General features: G+C 40.7%; 1 protein-coding gene across 1 annotated transcript in view; it reads right to left on the bottom strand.

The window, feature by feature from the left end:
• Window positions 1-12500, bottom strand: part of LOC143027631 (TOG array regulator of axonemal microtubules protein 1) — a gene marked incomplete in the record, with an annotated part of 199434 nt that overhangs the window by 62724 nt on the left and 124210 nt on the right. The window contains 3 exon segments of the mRNA XM_076189018.1: window positions 4818-4856; window positions 8944-9149; window positions 11571-11908. Of these exon segments, the coding sequence (XP_076045133.1) occupies window positions 4818-4856; window positions 8944-9149; window positions 11571-11908 (583 nt within the window).

Genomic DNA, 12500 nt, shown 5'->3' with positions numbered 1-12500 from the left:
TTGGCCCTTGGGCGACAGCCGAGTCACGTGACTATATTCGTCACGTCTAACAATCCCTCCTCTGGGATGGTGTGTGTGTGTGTGTGTGTGTGTGTGTGTGTGTGTGTGTGTGTGTGTGTGTGTGTGTGTGTGTGTGTGTGTGTGTGTGTGTGTGTGTGTGTGTGTGTGTGTGATAAATAGTGATGTTAGTAAGTTTGCGGACGACACTAAAATAGGACGCCTAATTAGGTCAGGAGACGACGCAGAGATTCTGCAGGATGATCTTAATAAATTGTTAACATGGTCGGTGAAATGGCAAATGAACTTCAATATCTCTAAGTGTAGCGTGTTAAACGTAGGGCTACACAACCCCGAAAATAGATACAGCTTAGATAACACGTTTTTAGACAAATCTGAGTGCGAGAGGGACTTGGGAGTTCTGGTGAGTCCGGACCTTAAAACCAGGAAGCAGTGCATTAGCGCCAGAAATAAAGCTAACAGGGCATTAGGTTTCATTGCTAGGACGGTAACGAATAGAAGTGCAGAGGTAATTATTAAACTCTATCTAGCGATAGTTAGACCCATCCTTGACTATGCGGTACAGTTTTGGTCTCCGTCCTACAGAATGGACATAAATTCACTAGAATCAGTACAGAGAAGAATGACCAAAATGATACATGGACTCAGAAATTTGCCTTACGAAGAGAGGCTTAGGCACCTTAACTTACACTCTCTGGAAAGACGCAGAGTGCGGGGTGATCTAATAGAAGTGTTCAAGTGGATCAAAGGTTATAACAAGGGTGATGCAAACAAGGTCATCATAATAAAACAACAGGGTATATAAACTGGACAAATTTAGATTTAAGAAGGAAATAGGCAAGAATTGGTTTACTAATAGGGTGGTCGATGAATGGAATAAACTTAGTAAACATGTAGTAAGCGCTGAAACTATCAGTTGTTTTAAAAAACGATTAGACAACTTTATGGATGGGGATGACAGGTGGTGATGGATACGGAGCTGCCTAGTGTAGGCCTTATGGTATCTTGCAGTCTCCTTTATTCTTATGTTCTTTTGTGTGTGTGTGTGTGTGTGTGTGTGTGTGTGTGTGTGTGTGTGTGTGTGTGTGTGTGTGTGTGTGTGTGTGTGTGTGTGTGTGTGTGTGTGTGTGTGTGTGTGTGTGTGTGGCCACACTTATTTAAAATTCTTTAAACCTTTGGCCATTGGAAGATTACTCTTGTTGATTGAAATCGCTTAATTTTAGTCAGAATAAGATTGATATCGGGTGTCACAGTATTTCCCAGAAGCAAAGATGGTTTTCTGGTTTCCTTGATTTGCATAGATTTGTTTACTGCATTCTCTTTGTTGACTTGTTTATTAATTCATCAATGAATTCAGCTATTTGTATATTCCTTATATTTTTGTTCATTTTCTTATCTATTTATTTTCATCAATTTGATTCTTTATTTGTTCGTTCGTTTATCTGATTGTCTATTCACTCATTTGCTTAATTCTTATTCATTTATTTATTTACTTATTTTTCATTTTCTTTTTATTCTTTTATGTCGTTGTTCGAGTCTGCCTGACGACGGAGCGAGTTCGCAGTCAGCCTAAGAGCGGTGGTTGTGACTGACAACATACTCCCTTCCAGTACCTTCCCACAATAAATATTTTTGCTCTGCAGGCGAATACATTACTCATTTATTCATTTATCAATTATCAAAAATAAATACTCATTCATTTAATTATTGAAAGTATTCATTTGAATAAAATCGTCTGGCGGTATCCAAAAGACATTATAATTCACAAGTGTCATTGATAAGACTAAACGGACACTAGCGATGAGTTGTAAACATTATCTTCCCTTTCGACAAACTCAAGAGAAATATAAACTAGTTTTATGGCAATATTTGATGATTATTTAGAAGTGTTGGCATCAGCAGAGTGTCGAGATAAGATGGAAGAGTTTACAATGTGACAATAAAACTGATTTATGAAAACTTGTAATCATAATATATGCAGACTTCAAGACCAAACAACTTACAAGGTCTTTGTGTGTGTGTGTGTGTGTGTGTGTGTGTGTGTGTGTGTGTGTGTGTGTGTGTGTGTGTGTGTGTGTGTGTGTGTGTGTGTGTACATGTGTGTGAGCGTACCTGCGTCTAAATAGATTCACCTAATGTCACCATAAACAAGACTACAAAGTACACCATAGCCTTAGATCCCTTCTTTACCATGTAGGGCGCCACCGAGATTAATAAAATCGCCCGGAGAGAGTCGGAAAAAGCGCCACCAGGTACGTAAGTGTCATTAAGGTCACTCAAGACTAGTGACCTGACCTTGTGTGACCCAATTTCAAACCTCTGACCTTTGCACTCTTGGAACTCGGCCCTGACCTGACCTTACCTTGTGTGACCCAATTTTAAACCTCTGACCTTGGCACTCTTGGAACTCGGCCCTGACCTGACAGACCTGACCTTGACATTTCTGGCACCATGACCTGACCTGACCTTGAAACTGTAACGGCATCGACCTGTCTACAGGGCTACATAACCATCGATTACAAATCAGTCAAGTAACTTGTACTACGAGAATATCTTCTACGACGCTGACGCCGCCCCTTCCCTCCTTCCTCCCCTCCCCTCCCCTCCCTTCTCCTCCTCCTTCCCCTCCTCTCCCCCCTAGTCCTCCTCCTCTCCTCCTTCTTCCTTCCGTTGACCTCCTCTCCCGCTCACCGAACCCCTCCCACACGACTTCTTCATTTATTAATAAGGATAGAGTAAGTCCATTCCTCCCACACCCAACACTTCCCCCTACACTCCACCTTCCACCCCTATCCCCCCACTCCCCTTCCCCCCACACTCCCCCTTCCGCCCCACACCCAACACTCCATCTTCCACTCCACACTCCAGCATCCACCCCACACCCAACACTCCCCTTCCCCCCACACTCCACACTCCCCCTTCAGCCCCACACCCAACACTCCACCTTCCACTCCACACTCCCCCTTCCCCCCACACTCCCCCTTCCACACCCACACTCCCCCTTCCACCCCACACTCCACACTCCCCCTTCCACCCCACACCCAACACTCCCCCTTCCACCCCACACTCCACACTCCCCCTTCGATGATTGGTGAATCAATTTGAAACGGTTGTTTGTTTTGATTATTTTATACGAAAATTCAGAACACTAAGTTTACTGTTTCGTAATTAAATCAATTTAATTTCGTATCATACATAATAAAACATACACTTAAATACACACAAAAACAGTTATAATTTTCTAATTATGTTAATGCGGACGTTTTCTTGATTTATTTTTACTGTCATATGTTAATTTGCAATTGGTACGTCTTAAAGAGCTTCCGAGTCGTCAGTTGGCAACCCTGCTTGTGTTGTGGAGTTGCCAGGGCATCCAGACGTCTAGGTCGGCTCCACAAACACAAACAACACGAGAACGGCTAATTGTAGCACAATGGCCGTTTGCATTATCGTCTGTATTGTTATTATCATCATCGTTATCATCATCATTACTGTTATCATTATTTAGGTTGTCATTAGATTTGTGGAAAATGTGACTACTATTATTATTATAATTTTTATCATCATTTTTGTTATTATTATCACTATTATTGCTACTACCATTGTTATCATTATTAGTTATATATTATATATATATATATATATACATATATATATACATATATATATATATATATATATATATATATATATATATATATATATATGGAGAGAAAGAGAGAGGGAGAGAGAGTGATTCACCATGGTCTTGGATCACGTGTTGGACTCGTGATCGATAGCTACTACCCTCCCGGAAGAGAACTCAGAGTTCATATATGATCGATCTATGGATAATGCTGTGACCTTATACGTACACACACACCCAACTCCCCGCCCACGAGAATTGGAGTAACGATCCGCAGCGCAGCGATACTGAAATTATTTTAGCCCTCTCTGTGTGTGTGTGTGTGTGTGTGTGTGTGTGTGTGTGTGTGTGTGTGTGTGTGTGTGTGTGTATGTGTGTGTGTGTGTGTGTGTAATTTTTTTGTGTTTTCGTCTCACTAATTACAATATTTATATTCACACATTCAGTTCTCTAATCCCAATTACAGCATAATCTGTGCCTGGGATGATGATGATGACAAAAAAAAAAAAAAAAAAAAAAAAAAAAAAAAATCTTATACATATGTTCATATATTCACCCTAAGTCCTACGGTAATTACAAAGGCATATTAGCTTTTTTATAGGACAGAAGCGATGGTAAACAACAACAAACACAATATCAATGACAACAACAACAACAACAACTTTGATGCACCACGAAGATTTGTTAAAAAAAGTATATATACTTTTACTATTGTAGACACAATACTGACTCATATTACAACATACAAATACGTCTTTACTTCAAGATGTATTAATATATTTTATACATATTTTGAATTAAGGGGAAACTATTGTATATAAAAAATAGATTAGATTTAAATAATAAAATGTATTTGTATTTTTCATATATCATGAGTCTATTCTCTATGTCTAAAATAGCATATGATGTGTTTGAAGGGGGCAGCATGTTCATGCGCATGCTCACAAACAAAACACTATCAAGATCATTGTTTCTGCCATAACAAAAGTTAATATTGTTGTTGACCATAAACATAGAAAACTTACCCCGATTTGGTGCGCGATAAAAGAAAACGTGCATACAATTGAATAGGTAAGGGATGACTTAAGTAAAAGAAAAAACACCGTCACAAGATCAACAGACCATCACCGAACAAAGCAAAACATTTAGATATATTTGTAAAAAGAATTTTTACCTTGAGGGTGAATATAAGGATAAAAAGCTCAGCAGGCCCCTAGAATTGAGAAATATTAAAATAATAAACATATATTCCGTGCAGCATGAACAGCATACGTGAATGTATACATAAAGAAAAATAAAAAAATAATAAAAAATATATCTAATTAGACCTGTGATATATGAAGTCGTATAATCCTTTCTGGTTAGTTTAAGCTTGGTGGTGGGTGGGGTTAGTCTCAAATGAATAAAATCGCCTGACGGCAGCAAGAATATACTACGAGTGTGAACTCTTTGTTACGTAATCAAATAAATCAAATTTGTTGAAATCGAGTGGACAGGGTAACCAATTCATCCATCTCTACACCACTAAGCCTTGAGATTTAATCTCAGTAAAATAAAATAAATCCTTTGTAAAAAAAAAAATCAGCCTCTGTAATGGCATATTAAGATAAACATTAATCAATCTTGGAGTACAAAATTGGAACTCGTAGAAAAAAAATAATTTAACTAAGCGATTATGTCAGTACACGACTTTCCATTACACGACTCCCTTCAAGTTAATACAAACAAAATCGATTTTCTTTCGTCATCAGCCCAAGTCTTGGACATTATCTGATCTTTATTTCTGAGAACGTGTTATCATATTTCAAAACAATGCACTACTAGATCATACAATGACGCTTTAAGAACAGAATCATCTAAAAAGAAGTCATTTTTGTTGATCGATTTTAACGAAATTGTACAAACAGTTTCTTGTCACGAAAACTGAGCCGGGATGTGTGCTTGAGGCATGTCGATCGCTTTCGTCACTTATTATTTATTTCACTGTACATTGATGTATATGGATGAATGGATTAGAAAGTTGAGAGTGTGGGTGGAGGAAGAATAAGTGAAGATGGGCTGGAACTCCTTTATTGCTTATACGTTTCGATCGACTCCGTCTTCTTCAGTAAGCTGTCTACAAACAGCTCGAACCTTACAATGATACACTCCATGTCCCCGTCTTCGAGTGTTTAATTGTAAGGTTCGAGTTGTTTGTAGACAGCTTACTGAAGAAGACCGAGTCGGTCGAAACGTATAAGCAATAAAGGAGTTCAAGCCCATCTTCGCTTGTTCTTCCTCCACACACACTCTCATAGATGTATATCAGTATTCCTATATCTTAAGAGACATGAGAATATGTAAATAACTAATGCAGAATCTTCTTGATTATTTGGTATATACATGCGTGCATACATACATACAAAATGGTGTGTGTGTGTGTGTGTGTGTGTGTGTGTGTGTGTGTGTGTGTGTGTGTGTGTGTGTGTGTGTGTGTGTGTGTGTGTGTGTGTGTGTGTGTGTGTGTGTGTGTGTAAGGTCACATCATTACCCATAATTTGGGCATGAGCTCTGAGCTCTCATCCTGGAGGGTAATAACTATCGACCACGTGTCTAACACGTGATCTACCCCCGTTAAAAAGAGATAGTCGATTCAGAGAATACACCCACCCCCACACACACCAAAACCCCCTTCATTGCCCCTCTCCCATCATTGGGTCAAAGGCAATGCAGTGAGGCAAAGCACTTATACAGCAGTAGCTGGTTTATCCCCACCGATTCACCATACAATTTTTCATTTTCCCCTTGATATTTACTTGCCTCCTTTACTCAATAATTCACGAAATCATATCTACCAAACAAGATTTTATCCAGTTAAAAATCAAAGTTTATTTGGTAAATATGCATAACCAATTGTCCTACATTCTTTCGTGATAGTTGCCAGTTACCTGAGGGGCCTGGGTACAAGAGAGATCGACTGATTTATCTTTTATCATGATAAAAACTATCAACTGCCCAAATTTATAATTGTATCATTTTTCATTGCACAAGAGGATAATGTAATCAAATGACCGTTGTTTTTGACGTGCTAATTACTGTATTTGATATGAGTAAGTATCGTGTGAGCTCAACTTTGCCGTTAGGAATAGTTAATCATATATTCATCGGATATTGACTATTTGTGACCTTCGTCCTATCTAGGTCACGAAGCGTATCGGGTACACAGGGCTAAAAAAAAAAAAAAAAAAAAAAAAAAAAAAAAAAAAAAAAAAAAAAAAAAAAAAAATATAAAAAAAAAAAAAAAGAGGGACTTACCTTGTGTAAGATTTTTTTTTTCAAAACATAAAATAATTTCTAGTTAATGTACAAAAAAAGAAAACATACGTAAAAATAGACAAATAATAATAGATAAAATAAATAGTATGGAAAATATTTCTGGTAATTTTGCAAAATATTTGATCAAAATGAAACATTTCTATTCTAGCAGTGCAAATAATGAGGATCAATAATCAAAATATAAAAATTTCACAAATATCCCAAAAGAATATTTTCTTTTATAAAAATATGCAATTGTTATAAAGAATTGCAGTGATGTGTAAAATATATGTAGAGATATACCTTCACACAAATGAAACAATAATACCACAAACCCATAAATAGACATATATACGTACTCATTACATACATGATATACGTTTATACATATATGGAATCGAGACAAGTTGCTAAAAAAAAAAAGGGGAAGTTGGGCGTTTGTCATCATGTGTGGAAAGACATGATTGCAAGGATATGTAATGTTACCGTAGTTGTTCAACATGTAGTGTTCACAAATACAACATAAATAGATAAATCGATAAGTAGCTAAGTAGATCTATCTATATACTAAGAGCCTTTCCCCCTTATAAGGGAGGTAGCCAAATCAAAGGCATGTACCTACTCCCACCCATTCCACTCCCCTTCACCACCCTCCCTTCCCCCCTCTCATCTTAGCTCCTCATGGATGACGGGTCATCCCTGCATCCCGCCACCTGCCCTCCGGGGGTCAGAAACAATGCATCAAGACCTACGCTCCCTTGAGATAAACAGATAATTTATAAAACAAATGACAGATGAGAGTTTTGGGTGGTGGAAGCAAAACGAAGATGCTCTCAATATAGATTAAACTCTTACGTTACGACCACTTTGAAGAAGACCAAAGTGGTCGTAACGTAGGAGTAAAATCTATTACGAGAGCATCTTCGTTGTACCTCTACCACCCAAAATAATAGATGATTAAATCAATTGATAAATAAATAGCGATTACCGATAAGACTGCAGTCGATGTAATGTTGGTTAAAGACATTGAAGAAGTTTAACAAGAACTGCTAACTTTTGAGAGGTCAACTGTTACCTTGACTTTGATTGGGTGGATACCCCGCAACAACCCCAGTGGGTGGCAACGATCCTCGCGTCCTCCCAAAGAGCTCTCTGGGAAGAAACTTTGGACTGTTCTCTGTATTGTGTGAGTGTGGGACTGTTTCTATGTCACCAGCTGAAAGTGGTACGGGGAGGCGAGCATTCGTCGGCTGTCATATCTATACATGTGAAAAAGTGTAAGAAACACAGCTGAAGATCTCTGAGATCGTGAGCCCAGTCCAGAGAGCGAGTGTCAGCCCCTCAGGGCTGCATCTACTCATGGAAGTGAGGGGCTTGATGAGTTTTGAGAATGGGAAGCTTGTATATATGTATGTATGTATGTATATATGTATGTATGTATGTATGTATACATGTATGTACAGTATATATGTATGTATATATGTGTATATGTATGCAAAGAAATCACAAAACACACGTGATGAACTATTTTTGCAGAAACCACCGGGAAATTGAAAAAACAGATACCGAACGTTTTCGTCTATTAAGACATTTTCAAAGGTACAGAAAATGTCTTAATAGATGAAAACGTTCTGTATATGTTTTTTTCAATTTCTAGGTGGTTTCTGCAAAAAATGTATGTATATATATATAATATATATATATATTATATATATATGTGTGTGTATATATATGTACTTGTACTGTACATGTATGTATGGTATGTATGTATGTATGCATGTATATAAGTATGTGTGGATGTATGTCCTGTATAAATGTATCCATGTATGTATTGTACATACAAATGAGTACGTATAAAACTATCATGGTATATTTCTACACTTTGTCACCATGACGGGAAAAAGATGAGACCTTCCTTGGAGGAAGGTAGGCAGACAGACAGACAAACAGGCAGACAGGAAAAGACAGACAGGCAAACAGGAAGACAAGGGCCTACGAGGACCTACCCCGACTCGTCGGTGGAATAGAGCGACGACGAGGACCCCTTGGACTGAATGGTGCGCATCGTTTCCCGAGGTCTAACGAGCTCGGGTCGATTCCTGGCCTCGGACGAGTTCGTCGGCGTCTTGGAGGATTCCTCCGAAGGAGGCCTGGTCCTGCTCTCTCGGCCTCCAGCGTCCTCGGCGAGACTGCTGTGTCGGCTCGTCGTGCGCTGAGGGTCAGGAGTGATCTAGGTGAGCCTTTATCGCTTAAGAAAGAAGATTATATGTTTTAAGCTGAGTATTTCTGGTTGGGGGACGGAGAGGAGGATCGCCGATTTAATGAAGCGGCCTTGCTGTGGATGTGCTGTGTCTTGAGACACTGCTTCTGACCCAGAGGAGTGGACAAGATGCAGGGGTGACCCGTCATCCAGGAGGTGCCATGATAAGAGGGAAGGTAGAGGGTGGAGGGGAGTGGAGTGTATTAGGGATGGAATGGGAGGGAATGGTTTTTATGCCTTTGCTTTTTGGCTACCTCCCATGTAAGGGGGAAAAAGCCTTTGGTATATGTATGTATATATGTATTTCTGGTTGAGGATTTGGTGAACGTGTTGCATACATTTGGTGGTCAGGAGTTTTAAGAATAGTAAGATATATGCCATCGTCGGAAATTGAGAACGTGAATGGTTTGAAGAGAATGTGGCACTGTGTCAGGGTTGTGTAATGTCGCCATGGTTGTTCAACATGCATATGGATAGAGTGGCGACAGAGGTTTAAGGACGAGTGATGGGTCGAAGTCAGGATTTGTTGGGCGAGTCTGAGGGTGAGGGTGTGGAGGGTGAGGGTGTGGAGGGTGAGGGTGTGGAGGGTGAGGGTGTGGAGGGTGAGGGTGTGGAGGGTGAGGGTGTGGAGGGTGAGGGTGTGGAGGGTGAGGGTGTGGAGGGTGAGGGTGTGGAGGGTGAGGGTCAGGAGTGTGAGGTGGAGAGTGAGGGTGTGGAGGGTGTGAGGGGTATGGAGGGTGAGGGTGTGGAGGGTGAGTCTGAGAGTGAGGGTTGTGTGGAGGTGGGTGAGTCTGAGGTGTGAGGGTGTGGAGGGTGTGGGTGTGGAGGGTGAGGGTGTGGAGGGTGAGGGTGTGGAGGGTGAGGGTGTGGAGGGTGAGGGTGAGGGTGTGGAGGGTGAGTCTGAGGGTGAGGGTGTGGAGGTGAGGGTGTGGAGGGTGAGGGTGTGGAGGGGGGGGTGTGGATGAGTGAGGGTGTGGAGGGTGTGAGGGTATGGAGTGTGAGGGTGTGGAGGGTGAGTCTGAGGGTGAGGGTGTGGAGGGTGAGTCTGAGGGTGAGGGTGTGGAGGGTGAGGGGTGTGGAGGGTGAGGGTGTGGGGTGTGAGGGATAGGGTGTGGAGGGTTGAGGGTGTGGAGGGTGAGTCTGAGGGTGTGAGGGTGTGGAGGGTGAGAGTATGGAGGGTGAGGGTATGGAGGGTGAGGGTGTGGAGGGTGAGGGTGTGGAGGGTGAGGGTGTGGAGGGTGAGGGTGTGGAGGGTGAGGGTGTGGAGGGTGAGGGTGTGGAGGGTGAGGGTGTGGAGGGTGAGGGTGTGGAGGGTGAGGGTGTGGAGGGTGAGGGTGTGGAGGGTGAGGGTGTGGAGGGTGAGGGTATGGAGGGTGAGGGTGTGGAGGATGAGGGTGTGGAGGGTTAGGGTGTGGAGGGTGTGAGGGTGTGGAGGGTGAGGGTGTGGAGGGTGAGGGTGTGGAGGGTGAGGGTGTGGAGGGTGAGGGTGTGGAGGGTGAGGGTGTGGAGGGTGAGGGTGTGGAGGGTGTGAGGGTGTGGAGGGTGAGGGTGTGGAGGGTGAGGGTGTGGAGGGTGAGGGTGTGGAGGGTGAGCTATTTGCTATTTGTGAATGACTGTACACGGGTGATTCTGAGGAAAGACTGAAGAAGTTGGTGAATGAGTATGAAAGAATATTCCAGAAAAGACCACCAGAGAATAATCATTTTTCCCTCATGTTTGACTGACTGGAAAGCTGCAGCCCCAAAGTAACTGCCAACGGTTCTCGGGACTTCAAATAGATTGCTTTGGGGAATAGAAATTGAACTGGTCTCTTGTTGCATTAAACTGATTCTATGTCATCGACTGAAAGGGGCTGTTTTGCTATCCACCAGTCCCTGCATGTATGCATGTATGTATGTATGTATGTATGCATGTATGTATGCATGTATGTATGCATGTATGTATGTATGTATGCATGTATGTATGCATGTATGTATGCATGTATGTATGTATGCATGTATGTATGTATGTATGTATGCATGTATGTATGTATGCATGTATGTATGTATGCATGTATGTATGTATGCATGTATGTATGTATGCATGCATGTATGTATGTGTGTATGTATGCATCTATGAATGTATGTATGAATACATGTATGTACGAATACATGTATGTACGAATACATGTATGTACGAATACATGTATGTACGAATACATGTATGTACGTATACATGTATGTATGTATGCATGTATGTATGCATATACGTATGCATGTATGAATCTATAAATGTATCTGTGCATATACAGTCTATACACATGTAAATCGTACTGAAAGAAACTAGTCTTCTCGACTAAAGAAAACCATGACCCATTTTCTCCGTCATACTCACATTCCCATTTTCTATGACGCCTTCTCCTTCCTGGGAAGAGAAAACGGAGATTCCACTGTCCCTTGTCGTCGCTGAACTTTTTGGGCTCTCGGGAATTTCCACCTCTTCCACCACTTCCTCCAGTTCTTCCTCCTCTTCCACTTCCTCCTCCTCCTCTTCCTCCTCGATGGCCCTCACGTCTTCGATATCGTCGTCGTCGTCGTCGTCGTATTCTTCGTATTCTTCGTCGTTGAGGACTCTGTTGTCGATGACGTGGGATGATCTACGAGACACTGCTGACAGAGGAGGAATGACGCTGCGAGTGGATCCCGCACGGGCTATAATGACTTGACCGTCACCTGGAAAGATATAACAAAAGATAACAATAACATGTACCTTACATTTGATGAGCAAAAAAATAAAATAAAATAACAACAATAATAATAATAATAGTAATATTATAAAATATAACAAAATATATTAATATAAAATAATAACAATAATAACAATGACAATAATAATAATAATAATATACATCAAATACATACATTATGTAGTTTCTCGTTTCACTTTATTATTATTAGCTTATGTTCCACAAATTTCAATTTGTCAATAATATGTCCATTCCCAGTTGTATACGATACTGAACTTGACCTAAGTCAATGGATGGATTGTATGAAATGCAGAGGAAATGCATAAAATTCCAAGTTCAAATACATATAAATCACAATGAAATACAATATTTTAATAAAATGTTAATAAACAATCTGTAATTTACTAGGTAGTTTATACAATGAGTTTCACACTATGTTCGTAATGTATACATAGAAAACGGGGATAGAAATATGACTGGCCGGAGCGTGTGTGTGTGTTTGCACGTGAATATATGTGTGTGTGTGTATGTGTTTGTATGTGAATATGTGTGTGCATGTGAATATACAAGGTATATGT

This window comes from Oratosquilla oratoria, chromosome 8 (genome assembly GCF_046742065.1).
Source record: "Oratosquilla oratoria isolate Oo_2021 chromosome 8, ASM4674206v1, whole genome shotgun sequence".
Lineage (NCBI taxonomy): Eukaryota > Metazoa > Arthropoda > Malacostraca > Stomatopoda > Squillidae > Oratosquilla > Oratosquilla oratoria.
The sequence above is the reverse complement of the archived record's forward strand: the minus strand, read 5'-3'. Positions and strand labels throughout refer to the sequence as shown.